The following is an 18,541-nucleotide window of genomic DNA, read 5'->3' on the forward strand; positions in this document are numbered from 1 at the left end:
GTTAGTACAGAAAGTCCCTGAATACCCTTCACTCTGTCTGTTTCCCCTAATGTTAACATCTTACATAACCATGTACATTGGTCATGTCTAAGAAATTAACATTGGTATTAACTAAACTCCAGATTTTCTTAGTATTTCGCTAGTTTTTCTAATCCTTTTTCTGTTCTGGGATCCAATCCAAGACACCACATTGCAGTTAGCCTTCAATGTTTTTGAGAATATTTTAAAATATATGTCTATTTCATCCAGCTTCTGAGGGAGGATAGTCCTATTTACTTCGTCTTACATTGCTGCCCTCCCCCATTGTTTCACTGGCGTTCCTAGAAATTTAAAAACAAAATCCTTTAAACAGTCAACATAAAAATCTCGAAAGCAGTTTTTAGATTTGTATAGTGGAGGAAGTTGAACAATTGAGCTTGCCACTGGCTGGGGATGGGGGAGCTATAAGTGGAATAAAGGATGAAATGTATGTGAGAAAACAAAAAACTTTGTGTTGGCTCAGGCTATGCCCCAGAAACAAACAAACTGCAAAATCTCAGTGGCTAGGGACTTCCCTGTTGGTCCAGTGGTAAAGAATCCGCCTTACAATGCAGGGGATGTGGGTTTGATCCCTGGTCAGGGAACTAAGCTCCCACATGCTGCGGGGCAACTAAGCCCACACGTCACAGCTACCGAGCTCACATGCCCTGGAGCCTGCGTGCCACAACTAGAGAGGAGAAAACCCGCACACCACAACTAGAGAGAAGCTCGCGCTCTGCAATGAAGAGCCGGTGCACCACAACTAAGACCCGATGCAGCCAAATTTATAAATAAATAAATCTTTTTTTATTTTTTTGCGGTATGCGGGCCTCTCACTGCCGTGGCCTCTCCCGTTGCGGAGCACAGGCCCCCGACGCGCAGGCCCAGCGGCCATGGCTCACGGGCTCAGCCGCTCCACGGCACGTGGGATCCTCCCGGACCAGGGCACGAACCCGTGTCTCCTGCATCGGCAGGCGGACTCTCAACCACTGCGCCACCAGGGAAGTCCATAAATCTTATTTTAAAAATCTCAGTGGCTAAACACATAAAAGCCTCTCTTGCTCATAAAAGCGAGTCTGCTGCTGGCATGGAAGATAGTCAGCTCTCTTCCAAGTGGTGACTCAAGGATCCAGGTTCTTTCCAGCTTTTGGCTCACCCATCTTTGCTGGGTGTAACACTCTTGGTCTCTCCCCACACCTTTACTTTCTTTTTTTTTTTTTTTTTTTTTTTTTTTTTTTTTTTTTTTTGCGGTACGCGAGCCTCTCGCTGCTGTGGCCTCTCCTGTTGCGGAGCATAGGCTCCGGACGCGCAGGCTCAGCGGCCATGGCTCTCGGGCCCAGCCGCTGCACGGAACGTGGGATCTTCCCGGACCAGGGCGCGAACCCGCGTCCCCTGCATCGGCAGGCGGACTCTCAACCACTGCGCCACCAGGGAAGCACTACTTTTTTTTTTTTTTTTTTTAGCCCTACTTATTTTGATCGATGAATTGGAAGGAGGAACAAGGCATGTGTCACCCAGCCCTTTCTACTTCCCTTCCTCCTGGGAGCTGGCTCACCTGCAGAGACTGTGTGTTCTGCACTGCCTGTGAATGCACAGCATGCTTAACTCTGAGGTTCGGGAGTAGAGAGCTCACTCTCCTACATCCACAACCTGGTTCCTGTACCTATGTAAACTGTTTTTTTCCCCAAAGGTTCATGCATCATCTAAGGCCGTGGTTCTCAACCCAGAGTAATTTTGCCTCCCAGGGAAATATTTGACAACATCTAGAGAGATTTTTGATCGCCTGTATTTGGGGGCCAGTGAGGAGGCTGACAGCATCTAGCGGGTAATGGCTAGAGTTGCTGCTACACACAGGACAACTCCCCACAGCAAAGAAGTATCCGTCTCCAAATGTCAACGGTGCTGATATTGGGAAACCCTAATCTAAGCGGAACAAATGACCATCTTAGATCAGCAGAAGTGACTTTGTCCGAGCAAGTCCAAACCGGAGGGGGATGGTTGGGGGTGACAAAGTAGCACCTGTCAAGCTAGGCCCTTTGGGGGCCAGATTTTGTCTGCCCTGCCAAAAGCCCTTTCTAAACCCTTCCCTGCAGCTGGGACTTACATTTCAGGCCGGGTTTTCTCAGGTGACTCAGAGCAAACTCAGTCTTTTTAGGGTTCTCTCTACTCCTTCTTTCTCCTTAAAGGACTCTAAATCCTGGAGGTCTTTACTTCCCAGCAGGGCCTAGAGCACCAGGGGCCAGCCTTCCTCATTGTCTGCCTGTGCCAGCATCACTGGGCTCTCCGATTTCCCGTGGGCTCCAGTGTGGCTGTTTCCTCCTCCCCATGTTGGCTGCCCCATCCCCTCATCCTAGCCATGGCACCACCAGGCATGGCCAAGCCACTCTTGGGCACATGGATGGAACGAGGATGTGCTGAGGCTGCCACAAGCCCATTGGTCCAGCAACCCTTTTGCTTCCCTGCTCTCCCATCCTGTGATGGCAGGGCACCTCCCAGTGCTCCAGGTAGGAAGCAGGACACAAGTGTCCTCTCCTCTCAGATCTCCAAACCTACTGTGTATGGGGGGGTTTCTATCCATTGCCCCACACACACACCATGGAGCAGGACCAGGTGCAGGGCCCAGACCACTGCCTCACTCCAGGGCCTTCTTCCCAGCTCTCGCACCACTTCTGGGCCTGGAGGATCTATTTCTTTTTTTATTTTTGGCTGCGTTGGGTCTTCGTTGCTGCACATGGGCTTTCTCTAGTTGCGGAGAGCCGGGGCTACTCTTTGCTGCAGTGCGTGGGCTTCTCATCGCAGTGGCTTCTCTTTTTGTGCAGCACAGGCTCTAAGCGCGCAGACTTCAGTAGTTGCAGCACGCGGGCTCAGTAGTTGTGGCTCGCAGGCTCTAGAGAGCAGGCTCAGTAGTTGTGGCGCACGGGCTTAGTTGCTCCATGGCATGTGGGATCTTCCCAGCCCAGGGATGGAACCCTGCATTGGCAGGCGGGTTCTTAACCACTGCGCCACCAGGGAAGTCCCTGGAGGATCTATTTCTTACGGAGTCTTCAAACCTCACTCCTAGCTAGGTGTGGGGCTGGCGGGGGAGGAGGGAAAGGACCTCACAATACACATGAAGGCATCGGGCATGATGCACAGTACACCCCACACCCTCTTCATAAAAATAAAAATTGGGGGCTTCCCTGGTGGCGCAGTGGTTGAGAATCCGCCTGCTGATGCAGGGGACACGGGTTCGTGCCCCGGTCCGGGAAGATCCCACGTGCCGCGGAGCGGCTGGGCCCCTGAGCCATGGCCGCTGAACCTGCGCGTCCGGAGCCTGTGCTCCGCAACGGGAGAGGCCACAACAGTGAGAGGCCCGCGTACCACAAAAAAAATAAATAAATAAATAAAATAAAAAATAAATAAATAAAAATAAATAAAAAAATTAAAATTGGGGTAACGCTTCCTTTACCCTCCCGAAATGGCAATCGTCAATAATATGCCTTCTTGCATACTTAATTTTTAAAAATCACAATATAGTGCCTGAGCTGTAATAGAGGGGGGAAAATCAAAGGAAAACGATTTGTAACCAAATAACACATACTCAAAGTGTCGATGCTGAGGCCTCATGACACTAGAAAACACAATAAAGTGTCAGATGCTTGCCCCTGCTTATAACAAATAAGTTAGGATTTAAGAAAAGCAAGAAGATCAGAAATTATTCTGTATAAGAACCAAAAAATAAAAGAGCAGAGATATACTATTAAACACTAGAATAAACATTATTTTAATCTGTGCTTTTAAAACTGTGATTACTGGGACTTCCCTGGTGGTGTAGTGGTTAAGAATCCACTTGCCAATGCAGGGAACACAGGTTCGAGCCCTCGTCCGGGAAGATCTCACATGCCGTGGAGCAACTAAGCCCATGCACCACAACTGCTGAGCCCATGCGCCACAACTACTGAAGCCCGCGTGCCTAGAGCCTGTGCTCCACAACAAGAGAAGCCACTGAAAGGAGAAGCCCGTGGGTCACAATGAAGAGTAGACCCCGCTCGCCACAACTAGAGAAAGCCCATGTGCAGCAACGAAGACCCAACGCAGCCTCAATTAAATTTTTTAAAAAACTATGATTAACTTTTGTAGTCTGAGATAATAACAGAGTTTTCACCCATGTGAACCCCTGTCCCTGCCAAATGAATGCTAGCAGCACCCCCAAGCCGCCAACATTGTGAAATTCAAACATATCTCCCACATCACTCACACACACACACACGCACACGCGCGCACACACACACGCAATCTCCCCTCCCAGAACCACTGAGTTAATGCTTCAAATATTAGCCCAGCAAGTGGGTAAAAATTCCACCTGTACATATGGAAGTATAGATGCCAAAATATTAACAGTGGTTTTCTAAGAGAGGAGGAGAATAACAGGAAACATTACCATTTTTTTTTAACACACCTGCACCGTGTAAAATTTTGCTTGCAACCTGTGTGACCTTTGCAATCAGAAGAAACAAACAACAGAACTATTTTGGAAAACCGGTATGTCAGGGCTCCCTCTAGTGTGGGTGTTTGTTCTGTTCCCTTCAAGAAGGATTCAGTTCAACGGTGGGAAGCCGCTAATTAACTTTTTAAAAGGCAAGACATACACTATCAAATGTAAATTAGATAGCTGGTGGGAAGCTGCTGCATAGCACAGGGAGATCACCTCTGTGCTGTGTGACCACCTGGGGGGTGGGATAGGGAGGGTGGGAGAGAGGGTGATGCAAGAGGGAGGAGATGTGGGAGCATGTGTGTATGTATAACTGATTTAGTTTGTTGTAGAGGGAAAACTAACACACTATTGTAAAACAATTATACTCCAATAAAGATGTTAAAAAATAAATAAATAAATAAAATATGGGTTGAGAAAAAAAAAAAAAATAGAAAGTGTCTTAAAATTTACGTATATAGCTCTAAATGACCTTTGAATTGAGTCTTTATCAATTCAGAGTCACCTATCAAAACTGAGAGTAAAACAAGGGCAAAGTATGGGGTTTGTTTTTAAACTAAATGTGTTGAATTTAAAGGACCTTATTAAATTTCTATTTAAATTCTAAAAAAATAATAAAAGGCAAGACAACTCAGCGCGGCTCCCCAGACTTTCTGCTCGGCCTGCTGGTGGCTCCAGGTACCCGGCTCAGCCCAGCCGGATAGCTTCCCTCACCCTCCGCCTGCACCGCCGCCCCGCGGCCCAGGGCGGTACTGCGCCGTCCGGGAGGCGATGGGGAGGAGGAGCAGTGAGCGCTGCCTGTTGGACCCCCTAACTTCTTCTGCACCATCGACCACTTGGCAGTCCGGTGAAGCTTAGGCGCCACGCCTCAGAATAATGGTCTTTGTAAACATATAAAATAATATACACATGCTTAAAAGAAAGCCAATAATAAATGAAGTGGTTATGAAAATATAATTGTGTAATACTGTAATAAATGTGCTTTTTAAAATTAGCACTTTAAATAACAACTCCAGTGGCAGATCTTAACTAATGATTTTCCAAGTAGTGAGGTGCGTACACAGTATTTCAAGCTATCGGTGACAACTTGAACTGCTAGTGTCTGTGATTTTTAATGGGTGACAGTCACTGCACTCTGAACACTACTCATCATATAAGGAAAGAGAAATGTTACGTCAAGGTTAGTGAAAAGTCAGGATGTGCTATTTTCCCGCCCAGATTCATGGACTCCTTGAATTCTATACACAGGACCTCTGGGGTGCGCGGCCGGGGCCATGGTTAAGACCCCCCTGAAAGGGCATGGGTGTGGGAGAAGCGTTCGGTGGGTTTTCGTGTGCGGGTCGCCGTGAACCAAGAGTAAGTACTGAAGGGAACAGCAGAGGCGCCTCCCCCGGTTGGGGGACCCACACGGCCCCTCCCCTCCCTTCCTTCTCTCGATCTTGCCTCTGGAGGAAGCTAAAGTCCCGCGTGGCCCCGAGAGGAACTCCCAGCTCCCGGCCTCTCCCGCTTGGCCAGCGCTCACCATGCGGCCCCTTGTCCTGCTGTGGGGCTGCCTCGTGCTCCCAGGTGAGATGGGGGGCGGGGATGGAGGGATGTGGGGCTTATCCGCAACGTCCTTATTGCTTATTCTTATTGCCTGTTGGGTCTGCAAGAGAGGGACCTCCTGAGCCTACATTTCCTTGTGGGGGTGACCCAGCCCAGCCACCTGATCCTTCCAAGCTTCACCCCACCCCATTCGTCCTCAGCCCTCAGAGGGTGCGGGCACTTGCTGTTTCTGGAACCCAGAGCCAGGTCTTCCCCCAGACCTGTGAGCTCCAGACCCTTCATGTCCAAGTGGCTGTGAGAGTGCCTTTACCTCTTTTGTCTTCATTTCCTGACTCTGTGCCAGCCTGCGGGCAGACAAGACACCCCTTATTTAATGTTGCCACATTAAACTCAGTAAATATTTCCTGAACCTCTGCTGTACCACTCACAACAGCCCCGAGAGGTAAATTATCCTCTTTCATCAATTCACAAGCCTGCTTTTCTTTTTTTTTCTTTCTTTCATTTTTTAACCTTTTAACATAAAAAATTAGGATGCATCTTATAACTGATGTCGGTTGTTCAAATGACAGTGTTTTTTTCTTAATGTTGTATGAAATTATGGTGGCTCTTACATATGATAGCATCTTAATTCAATGAAACAGGACATTGTCATCATCTATCGGTGAGAAAACTCAGAGGGGTCAAGCAATTTCCCCAGGGTCACACAGCTACTAAGTGGCAGTGCTGGGATTCAAACTCTGGGCTGTCTGAATCTAGACCTTCCCCATCACCAGCCTTCAAATATGCCAGGTTTAGGGAGACAGCAACAGTCCTGTCCCAAGATCCCTCGGTGGTAGAGTGGAGTACCAGCTCCTACCAGGGCTGCCCCGAGAAGGGAGTGACTGAGGAAAGCCTTCTGGTCTTGATCCTGGTACTTGAATCGGGGAATTTCAACCTTCACCCCTGCTGTGGTTTCAGGTTATGGAGCCCTGGTGGGCCCGAAGGAGATCAGCGGCTTTGAAGGTGACACCGTGTCCCTGCAGTGCATCTACGGGGAAGAGCTGAAGAAGTACAGGAAATACTGGTGCAGGGAGAGTGGGTTCTTGATCTCCCGCTGCTCTGGGACTGTCTACTCTGGAGAATATGGCCAGAAAGGCAAGGTGTCCGTCCACGACAAACCCTGGCAGCTCAGGTTTGAGGTGATCCTGAGGAACCTCACGCTGAAGGACATGGGGCAGTACTGGTGTGGGGTCAGAAGAATGGGCTTCGATAAGACTTTCTCGGTTTCTTTGCTCGTCTTTCCAGGTAACAAATGTCCCTCCTTCCCTGGGAGGGGTTCAGGGTCATGGAGGTGGGGGCTGGAGGATGGCACCTCCCCACAGTAAAGGACAGGCTGCAGTTCAAATGGGGGGGAGCTGAGAGCCACGCAGAGGTTTGGGGTGTTCCTGAGATATGACCTGCTTGCTCAAAATGGCTTTCTCAAGGCCTCTGTTTGAGGTGTAGCTGGGGAAGTTCTGAGAAATTGGTCCTGGGGAGATTAGGGTTCAGGGGTCAAGGGTCAGAGGTCTGGGAATGCTGGGAATCAAGGATCAGGGAAGGTGCTGAGGCATTGCTTTTGGACTTGTAGCTTCTGCTGGTCTCCACCTGACAGTCACCACAGCCAAGCTGGGGAAGACAGGGGCAGAGGCCTCTCCATTCACAGGGACCTCCCCATCCGAGCATGCAGCGACCTCTCCTCACCCGGCAACCTCTCCATTTGCAAGGACCTCTTCTCACCCAGCAACCTCTCTGTATGCAGGGACCTCTCCATATGCAAAGACCTCTCCGTATGCAGCAACCCTTTCAAATGCAGGGACCTCTCCTCACCCAGCAACCTCTCCTCCTGCAGGGATCTCCCGCCAAGCCACACGGCTGGACAGCACCTCCACAGAGGACACCAGTTTTGTCCCCATCAGAAGCAGCTCCAAGCCCAGGTGAGCCCCAGGAGACCAAGGCCACCTTTTCAGGTCATCACTAAACCATAAGGTGCCCCTGAGCGAATAAGAACACAATACTCCTTCTTCTGGGAGAACACAGCTTCTTGTCGTGGCCACAGACATGCAGAGAGGGCAGATTCAGGCCCCCATCCCACCCCCTGCCCAGCAGGGCCCTGGAGCAGTGAACGACCTACATTACGGGAACCAGCAGCCCTTTTGCCTTGGACGTGCAGGCCCACCCAAGGTGAAGGGTCCGCCATGGCCCCAGTCCCCACCTGGCTCCCTGCCCGGCTTCAGGGACAGCAGCCCCAGTTCAGTAGCTCCTGTTTGTGCACTTTACACTGGGCCCTGTGCTAAGCAGGAAACTGGAACCAAACAATGTGATGTTTGCTTACCCAGCTGGAGTCCCAGCCTGAAGGGCTGGCTCTTGGGTCTTTATATAGAACTGCCCTCCATCGCTGGTGGCCACTCACAGGTTCAGACCCAGCTGAAAGTGCCTCCTGGGGCTGGCGATGGGGGCTGAGGTCCCTTCCATTGGGACTAACCAGATGTTGTGGTCCCTGGTACCCTCTGAGCTCCTTGGGAGAGATGGGGGATATGACTGGGACTCAGAATAAGAAAGCCCAGGGGCGTCCCTGGTGGCGCAGTGGTTGAGAGTCCGCCTGCCGATGCAGGAGACACGGCTTCGTGCCCCAGTCCGGGAAGATCCCACGTGCCGTGGAGCGGCTGGGCCCGTGAGCCATGGCCGCTGAGTCTGCACGTCCGGAGCCTGTGCTCCGCAACGGGAGAGGCCACAACAGTGAGAGGCCCGCGTACCGCAAAAAAAAAAAAAAAAAAAAAGCCCAGTGTGCTGCCAACATCTGCTGACAGCCACCAGGCTCCTTCCATCTCATCCGCAGGGCGTCCATCCCGATGGCCCGCATGTTGGCCCCGGTCCTGGTGCTGCTGGCCCTTCTGCTGGCCACAGGCCTGGCCGCCCTCGGCAGCTACGCGCTCCGGTGGAGGAAGAAAGGTGAGCAGTGTAGAAGGGAGGGGTGAGAGGCTGTCAGCCAGGGGCCTCGCTGAGACCCGCAGTCCCCCCACCGCCCCAGAGGGACCTCGTGGACCTCGGCGTAGGCGTCCGAGACGTGGGCATCAGGAGCCCTGCTCCTCTTTTCTGAGGGACCCGCAGAGCCGTCCACACTAAGCACAAGCAATTCAAATGGAGGAGAAAGAGACTGGGGGGCTCTCATCTTGCTCTGGCCTGTCCGACCGAGCTCCTCAGCCACCTCTCTCCCTGTTGATCCCAGTGAATCCATGCCCAGTCTCTGTAGGTTCTGCTTCTTGTACGAGGACTGATTACAGGGGGAAGTGCAGGCCTGAGCACTTGAACTTGAGCAGAATGTGCGTTACGGCCCCGCACGTGCCGCTGGGTCTCTAGAGGGGCTCAGCTCCTTTCAAGACTTGGCTTCAAATTCCAGCTCTGCCACTTTTTAGCTGTGTGACCTTGGGTAAGTCAGCTAACTTCCCTGAGCCTCAGCTTCCTCAGATATTATGCCCAACAGAAATAGAATAGAAGCCACACGTGTGATTTAAAATTCCCTAATAGTCACATGAGAAAAAGAAGAAACTAGTGAAGTTAATGCTAATGATACACTTTATTTAACGTGATATATCCAAAACATTATCATTTCAACATGGAGTCAATATAAAGATACTAATGACGACTTCCCCGGTGGCGCAGTGCTTAAGAGTCCGCCTGCCAATGCAGGGGACACGGGTTCAAGCCCTGGTCTGGGAAGATCCCACATGCCGCGGAGCAGCTAAGCCCGTGCGCCACAACTACTGAGCCCACGTGCCACAACTACTGAAGCTCGCGTGTCTAGAGCCCGTGCTCCGCAGCAAGAGAAGCCACCGCAGTGAGAAGCCCGCGCACCGCAACGAAGAGTAGCCCCCACTCGACGCGACTAAATAAAGCCCGCGCGCAGCAACGAAGACCCAACGCAGCCAAAAATAAATAAATAAATGAATAAATTTATTTTTTTAAAAAAAAGATACTAATGACACACATTCTACATTCATTTTTTCCAATTGAGTTTTTCAACCCCAGTGTGATTCAGAGCAGTCACATATCTGGCGCTTAGTGGCCATGTGTAGCTCCCGTGGTGGATGGCGCAGATTAAGAGGGTTTAACCGAAATAACAGTGACGGGAGCTGCCTTGTGCCCGGCACTGTGGTGTGGCTTATGTTGTTTTCATCTCCTTTAATCTCCTCAATACTGTCGAGTTAGGAACTACTTATTCAACACCTACAAATACCCCCAATTTACAGAGCAGGAAACTGAGGCACAGGGTGGTTAAGCAGCTTGCCCTGTGTTTGTATAGCTGGAAAGTGGTAGAACCAGAAGCCAGCTTTGCAAATTGGCAATGTAGTCCCCGTGCTGGTGGCCATGGTGGGGAACGCTGGGCCTGCTACGTGACTCCCCTCTGTGTGGCCCCCAGGTAGAAATGTCAGCTTTGCCCACGTCCCTAGGCCCCCTCAGAGGAGTCGGGAGGAGCACACAGGGTGAGAACGTTCCCGTCACAACCTCAGTCTCTCTCAGCACCTCGCCTCTCCAATTGTGGTCCCCAGCTGGCAGCAGCAACACCCCCTCGTAGCCTGTTAGCAACTCAGACTCTCAGGGCCCCAACCTCAGCCTACTGAATTAGAATCTGCATTTGAGTAAAACTTCCCAGGGTCCTGTACACACACAGATTTAAGAAGCAATGACCTTGGCGTCCAGGATCACTTCCCTAGCCAGTTTCTGGCTCACGCGAGCTTTCCATGTACCAATCTCAAAAGTCCAGGTCGTTGCCGAGGTGCTGGGGTTCTCGGTGCAATCTGCTTGCCGGCTCCCTCTGGGAAGCCCCAGGTGCAAGGAACACAGCCCACCTATGTGGGAGCAGCTGCAGGCTACTCCCGGCTACTCCTGGCTTCAAGGTGCTCCTTCTGTTGCAGGAAGGGGGACCCCTTCCAGGGCCCGAGAGTGGGCTCTTGTCTAACACTCGGAAACGAATTGTCCGAGGAGACACACGAGCTGGCAAAGCAAGAGACTTTATTGGGAAGGGGCGCCCGGGTGGAGAGCAGGAGGGTGAGGGAACCCAGGAGAGCTGCTCTGTCACGTGACTCACAGTCTCGGGTTTTATGTTAATGGGGTTAATTTCCGGGTTGTCTCTTGGCCAATCATTCTGACTCAGGGTCCTTCCTGGTGGCCCATGCATCACTCACCCAAGATGGATTCCAGAGAGAAGGATTCTGGGAGGTTGGTAGGACATATGGACTGGAGTCTCCTCTCTCCTTTTGACCTTTCCCGAATTCTTCCAGTTGGTGGTAGCTTGTTAGCTCCACATTCCTTGCCAGGACCTCCTGTTTAAGATAACTCATGCAAGTGGTTACCAACAGGCCTGGCCAGGGTGGGCGGTTTCAGTCAATGGTCCCCTTAACACTTCTGGTCTCTTTCAGCTCAACTGGCCACGGAGACACAGAGGAAGGAGAAGGTCCATCTGTCCCACTTGGTAAGGAAGGAGGCAAGCCCAAGCTCAGATCCCTCTGGGTCCAGAAGTCAGGACTCCCAGGCCTCTCCGTCTCCCTGCCTGGTCCTCCACGGCTGACCTCAAGGCAGGACTTGCTTCCCACATCCAGGGAATCTGTGTGAGCCCCGAGATCAGCCCTTCAGGCTGCCCTCCTCACCCAGACTTCCCACCGGGTGCCAGCAGGGCTCTGCTCCAGGCCCAAGGCCCTCTTCCCATCCCCCCTTTTAGAATCAGAGAACGTTGGAGCTAGCTCCACAGAGGGGCTTTGATATCATGTAGTCCAGACTTTCTCTAAATTTGGTGCAAAACCCCTTATGGAACACCTTGGGGTGGGAGTGAGGGGGCTATTAGAAATACACTCTCCTCGACATCAGTCCCAGCCAGAACCTCTTGGGGTGGGGGCCAGAAACCTGAAATGTAGACGCTGCCCTGGGGGATTCCGATAGCACACCAGAGTGTGACTACCAACAGACTCTCGTCTGCTTTTGCAGAAGAGAGAACGGAGGCCCAGAAAGGGAAAAAGACTTGCCCAAGGTCACACAGCAGGCTGTGGCCCAGATAGAGAGCAGGATCCAGAGCTTGCGACTCCCATCTCTCCTCTTTCCATAACACCCTTGGCTCTGAGACCAAGGCGGTGTGGGGCTGCGGGTGGGGCTCTGGAGACCGGGGGACAGAAAGAATGGGGGTCCCTGTGTCCTTCATCCTGGAGAGAGGAAGCTGCCCTGAGTCTACCTGCTGCTGGGCCCTTCCCCGACCCCTGCAAAGAGAGACCCTCTTCCCACACCAGCACTCCTACAGGGTCACTGCTCAGGAAACAGAAGCCTCATGTGCCTCTCCAGCACACCCCCAACCAGCTTCTCCTTCCTCAGCTGTTTACTGAGATGCCTCCACCCTGATTCCCTTAAACCCTGGAGCAGGAAAGGGGGGCTGCTATTGCCTTCTTTCCTGGCGCCAGCAGGGACAAAACACTCAGGCCCGATCCCCCTAGGGAGGGGCTGCTGTGGGCTGGGGTACTGGGCCTTCCTTCACTTAGGAAGCAGCTGTTGTTATGTCAGGAAGCTCAGCAAGACCAAAGGGGTGGACGGGAGTGAGGGAAAGGTCATGCAGACAGATGGAGGGGCAGCCGCGGCCACTGTCAGGGCCCTTCTCCTGGCTCGGCGTCCTGGGGCTCACCCCTCCCCCAACTCCGGAAGAGGGACTGGGCTCGGAGGGAGAACCCCCATGCCTTGCCACCGTTTTTCTGGTGCCTAGAAGTAGAGGCTCTCATATAGATCTCGTAGAGTCAACAACCCAGAAAACGCCTCCACGCTCGCTGGAACAACCCAGGGTCCACTGCGTGGGCAGAGGGCAGCGGTCCTGGCCACGGCCTACATGTGTGGTTTGCTCTCTGCCCCCTGAGGTTCTTTCCTCAAATTCTGTCACCCTTGAGATGGTGACACTTCTGCAGCTGTTGGTGGTCAGTGGTCAGCAGTGGCTGGGTTTGGACCAAATCACAAAGCTGTCAGTAGGCGATTCATGGGAAATGGACCTGATGTCAGGAGTTCTCTGGTCCAACCCCAGCTCTGCCATGTCCTCCCCACAGGCAGGGCTGGGACACACGAGGGTCGCGAGTGACAGCGTTTGTGGATTCTCCCTCCCCCTCCCCTATTCCTTCAGGCCCTCATCCCCCCAGTCACATCTCACCTGAGGAATTCTGTTCTGACTCTTACCTTGTCCCCGTAAAACTGAAGGTGTCACCAGAGGTGGCTCAAACATCTACCTCTGCCCCCATCTCCCACACCTAGGGTATTGATAGAAGCAGGGGCCCAGCTAGTAGACAAGGGACACTGCCACAAAGAGAAGTGTGCAGGACGCCCTACCAGGAAGGCAGCGTAGTGTAGGAAAGAGTCTGAGACCAAAGAACCACGAACACAAGGCCCAGCTCAGCCGCTCACCGGCTGTGTGACTTCTGGCAAGTTACATCACTGCTCTGAGCCTCGGTTTCCCCATCTCACGAGACTGTGGTTAGGAACGAGTGAGATGAGACACCTCATGGTTATCCAGAAAATCGGAGCTTCTTTGCTTGGCTTCAGTGCCTATCAGGCCAGGGATTTGCTGGCCGGGCCACCTCAGGGCAGCTGTGCTGTAAGGAGACATGGCTGGGGAACGGGAGATGGAGGGGCCCGGCATTCTGACCTGAGGACCCACGGGAGCAGCTGAGCCCAGGTCAGGAGATGGGCTTCCGCACTCGCTCTGGACTACCCGCCTCTCTTTCCTGGGCCTCGGTTTTCTCATCTGATCAGGGAGGGATTGCTCAGACCATGATCCCTAAAGAATTCTTCCTGTGCTGCTTGTTATTTGGTGAATCTTTGAGGTGTCCAACTTTGCTCTCTCCGGGCCTATTACAAAGAACCTGCAGCCTGCGCATTCTTCCTGCTTCAAGGATAGAAATAATACTCATGGAAACAAATTAATCCTTCCAGGAGTTCCCAGTTGTAACATTATCAGAAATATTTATTATAACCCTAAGGGAAAACTTTCTATCCCCGTTTTACAGCTTGGGAAACTGGGCCTCAGAGAAGTTAGGTGACTCGCCCAAGGTCACACTGAGACATAGTAAATTGGCCGTAAGGACTCTGACTCTGCAACCCACCCCCCTGCCTTTCCCTCCTCCTGCTCCGGCTTGCGGACCATCCCTGCTGCCAAGAACAGGCTGTTCTGACTGAGTCTGTGTTTCAGCCACTGGGGAATAGCGGGGTCCCAGAGTATGCTGTGATCGACCTTGCAGGGCCCACTGGGCCTCCTGCCAGCCCCAAGCCCTCTGCCAGCCCCAACGTGGAGATCCGGTGCCTGAGCCAGTTGTGGACAGAGAGCTCTGGGGGTCTGGAGCCACCTAGCCTGGCTCCACTCAGACAATGCAAGGAAGTGGGGGAGGTCTCTGCCCTCAGCATCTACCCACCTTCCCCATCATAACCAGAACTTAGACCATTTCACCCAGGAAGCCAGGGCTCCTGACCTCACATCCTCATTTCTTCTGATCCAGAAAATTCTTGAATAGCATGGTGCGAGCGACAGCTTAAAGAGTTCTGAGCAGGCAGGGTTCCCACATCTGCAGCCAGAACCGGGCCCGAGGCCATGAGGTTGATCTCCCAGGGAGTGGGGCCTCGGGGGGGGTGATGAATCAAAGCCTGGGGGTTCTGGGAAAAAGGAGTGGTTAGTCCTGTGCCCCCCAGATGGACAGGCCCAGAATGTGCAGAAAAGGCTGGGCTGGACCCAGCAGCTACCTGGAGACCGGCTACCCCACAGCCGGGCTCTGCTTTTCGACCCCTACTCTTGTCTTTACAGACTTCAAAGGAAGACGAAGCCTCGTGGCAGACCCCTGAGGGAGACGTGACCCCAGGCCCTCCCTTCCCTGTGTCTGGGGACGAGCCAGACATTTCTAAGTTCATCTCAGTCTAGCCGCCTGACGCCCTCCGTGAATCGCTGGAAGGGCTGAATTTGCACTAACTTGGATAAGTTTTCTGCTAGGGCTTCAGAGTCCTCCTGCCAGAGTCCAGGGCTCTCCTCCACCCTCCCCAAGCTTTCCTCCTGCATGCCCCAGCTGACCCGGAAGGCTTCGTCAGCACTGGAGCCTGGAGTGGTGGCTTCACGGTTCCAGCTGGAGACGGGGAACTCCCCAAGATGGTCACATTTCTGGGCAAAGCGTGCAGCTGCTGGACCTTCAAGGGTCCACGCAAGGCTCAGGGGGTCTGGTCCGAGTTTGTATTTGCTATGGGAACTCCCCTGGGCCTGGGTGCCCAGTCACAGGCCACTCCTAACTTCCCCTCCAGACCCCACCTTCTCTTCCCTTCCTTCCATCCTCAAACTCAAGGTCAAGTTCTCCTACATAAGCTGGTGAGGAGAAGGGAGACTGCTGGGTTAGACCAGATTCTGATTTCTCAAAGCTGGGCTGTGAACCTCCTGTATCCCAGTCCTTCAGGAAGCTGGTTAAAAAGATAATTCCTGGACCCCATTAAGAACTACCAAAAGGGAACTTCCCTAGTGGCGCAGTGGTTAAGAATCTGCCTGCCAACACAGGGGACACAGGTTAGATCCCTGGTCCGGGAATATCCCACATGCTGTGGAGCAACTAAGCCCGTGGGCCACAACTACTGAGACTGCACTCTAGAGCCCACGAGCCACAACTACTGAGCCCGTGTGCCACAACTACTGAAGCCCATACGCCTAGAGCCCGTACTCTGCAACAAGAGAAGCCACCGCGATGAGAAGCCCGCGCACCGCACCGAAGAGTAGCCCCCACTCACCACAACTAGAGAAAGCCGGCGCGCGCAACTAAGCCAAAAATAATTTTTAAAAAAAGAACTACGGAAACCATCTCTGAGGCTGGGCCAGGGACTCTGCATTTCTAAAAAGTGCACTGGCGATTCTGACTCTTGAGTTTGAGTACCAGTGGGCTGGTTGAGCTCTCAGGCCCCTCCAGTTTAGAGAGTTTACATTCGGTGTGTGGAGTCTCCCCGCTGCCCCCATAGGGCCTGCTCTGCCCATGACACCGTGACCCAGCTGGGGGCTTTCCTGGACCTGCCCGAGTCCAGTCCCAGGTCAAGTGCACATTGGAAGGGGTGAGCCCAGGACTGGCGGGGAGCGGTTGTCTTTCTGATCTCCCTACCCAGCCATGCATTCCAGGCTTTGGAAGGAGGATGGAAAAAAGCACGGCTCCCTCCTTGTCAAGAAAGGGTTGACTACCTGTGGGTTCTGAGAGCTGGGGAGGGGGTAGGAAAACACAGGGTGCAGGTGGAGGTAGGTATCTAAAAAGGAGGAGGGAGGGGACAAGGCAGGACCCTAAGGGGAACCTGACGGTGACCTGGAGTTTGGTCCCCTGGAGTGGGCGGAGGGAAGGTAGAATAACAGAACTACTGGGTTTTTGAAAAATGAACCAGGGGCTGCTCAATATACCAAACCTAGAAAGATGGGGGGATAAAAGGAAGAAAACGTATCACCCATCATCTCACCGCTACCCAAAGCCAAAATTACTGCAATTTGTTGTATTTCTTTCCAGTCTTTTTTCTCCACGTCACTTGCTGAGGTGCTTCTACAGATTATTTTGTACATACAACTTTATATCCTGCTTTTCCCACTTAATTATTAGATCATAAGCATGTTTTTGCCTAATGTTTTTACAAACCTTTTATAAATTAAATGTTGATCAGCAGCATAATATTTCAGATTGCTATGCCTCCGTTCATTTCAGTTCCTTCTCACTAGATATTTAATTTGTTTCTATTTTTGTTATAAATAACAGCATGGTGAATCTAGGCACATAGCTTTTTCCGCATTTGGAGATTTCTTTCAGAAGGATTTGCATATGTGGAAGTGACAGGTCAGAGGGAGTGAACAGTTCTGAAGTTACTGATACCCATTGCTAAACAGCTTTGAGAAGTGTCAGTACCAGTTTCACCCCCACCAGGGCCTATCAGTCAGCATTTCTCAAAGTCCTCACCAGCCTCTGCACCCGTCCCAGTGGGTGTGGGAGGAGAAACCTCCCGTAATGCCTATGGAGTGAGGGCTTAGGGGGCTGGGCAAGGTGGAGCCGGTCTGAAGATGCAAGGGAAACTCACCGGAAGGTGGCAGCCGGTTCCCGGGGGAGTGAAGCAGTGGGCACTTTTTACCTTCTCTGAGTGGAAAGGGAGACCCGAGACTGAGCTCTAGGGACTCTGCCCAGGATCTGGGCACAGTGTGGGCCCAGATGTTGGGGGAAGTAGGAATTAGCAAGTTTCAGGTGGTCTCAGAGAGACCCCAGAAGTTCCTCCAAAGCAGGCTTCCCCCATGAGAAATCCCTCAGCTGGAGGCTGGTGAGAACGGGGGCTTCTCAGAAGGGAAAGAAACTTCCTGTCCTCTCAGCCTGTCCCCTACAGCAGCCAGAGCTTTGGGGGGACCAGGAGTGGTCAGCTGGGTCATCCCAGTCCCACCCCCTGCCTGATTTCAGACCATGTGCCTGCTAAAGAGATCTATGTCCTTCGTGAAGCAGAGCTCTCTCCAAGGCAGCCTAGAATTGGCATCCACTGGATTCCAAGTTTCCATGGATTTATTAGATACTCAAGCATCCTTCATAGACCCTAGCACACTGTCCTAGCTCCCAGTGCTGCCACAGTGCTGGCCCAGCGCCACCCTCCTGGGCAGGGGAAGAAGTCTACTCCCTCGCCAGCTGCCACTCTGCAGTCCCCCACCTTGATACACCTTGGTTTTATATTTGTACACCCACATCTTCAGCTCTGCGATCTTGTGTACCTATGAGAGGCCCTTGAACAAAAGAACTGCAATAAGCTGCTGCTCACCCATCCCAAGAGCAAGGGTTTCCAGCCTGGGAACTTGCTGAGAGGTAAAAATTGGGGGAACATCAGTATTGCTAAAGTTCTGTTTTGCCAAATTGGGATATTAGCTATAATAATAAACTACCCTTTATCCTCCCATTAGTTTCTTTTAAAGAAATATTTTAACACCAAAGGGAGTGTCGATGGGAAAATGAATGTTTTAAGATAGTCCTTCCCTCATCGACCCCTAGACAAAGAATTGGATGTTATGATCCTAATCCACTGAGGCCTATTGAAGAGAGATTTTCTACAATCTTTTGGTTACAAAAGGGGAAGAGTGGGGGAGGGATAAATTAGGAGTTTGGGATTAACAGATATGCACTACTACATAGAAAAGAGATAAACAACAAGGACCTACCATATAGCACAGGGAACTATATTCAGTATCTTGTAATAACCTAGAATGGAAAAGAAACTGAAAAAGAATATATATATATATATGTTTTTCATAGAGACCCTTTACCAGGTTGAGAAATTTCCCTTCTAGTCCTAGTTCACTGAGCTTTTTTAAATCAGAAATTGATGTTGATTTTATCAATGATTTTTCAACAACTATTGAGATGATTATATGTTTTTTCTTTTTTAGTCTGCAAATATGACTCTATTCTTTGATTTTCTAACATTAAGCCAACCTGGGGTTAACTTGAGTTGGTC

The 18,541-nt window shown here is 51.7% G+C and overlaps 1 protein-coding gene across 7 annotated transcripts; it reads left to right on the forward strand.

The window, feature by feature from the left end:
- Positions 1-5,705: 5,705 nt before the first annotated feature.
- Positions 5,706-16,740, forward strand: CD300LG (CD300 molecule like family member g). Of its 7 annotated transcripts, none has more exons than XM_059048291.2 (6): positions 5,706-6,055; positions 6,992-7,318; positions 7,902-7,986; positions 8,889-9,001; positions 11,470-11,522; positions 14,865-16,740. In XM_059048291.2, exons 1-6 carry the CDS (start codon positions 6,013-6,015, stop codon positions 14,976-14,978), a joined length of 735 nt encoding a protein of 244 aa, XP_058904274.1. In that variant the 5' UTR covers positions 5,706-6,012; the 3' UTR covers positions 14,979-16,740. The 7 variants fall into 7 exon arrangements, with proteins under 7 accessions (XP_058904274.1, XP_066876834.1, XP_058904272.1 ...); XM_067020733.1 differs by having other exon boundaries at positions 7,641-7,986; positions 14,865-16,739; XM_059048289.2 differs by having other exon boundaries at positions 7,812-7,986; positions 14,865-16,738.
- Positions 16,741-18,541: the final 1,801 nt, after the last annotated feature.

This window comes from Kogia breviceps, chromosome 19 (genome assembly GCF_026419965.1).
Source record: "Kogia breviceps isolate mKogBre1 chromosome 19, mKogBre1 haplotype 1, whole genome shotgun sequence".
Lineage (NCBI taxonomy): Eukaryota > Metazoa > Chordata > Mammalia > Artiodactyla > Physeteridae > Kogia > Kogia breviceps.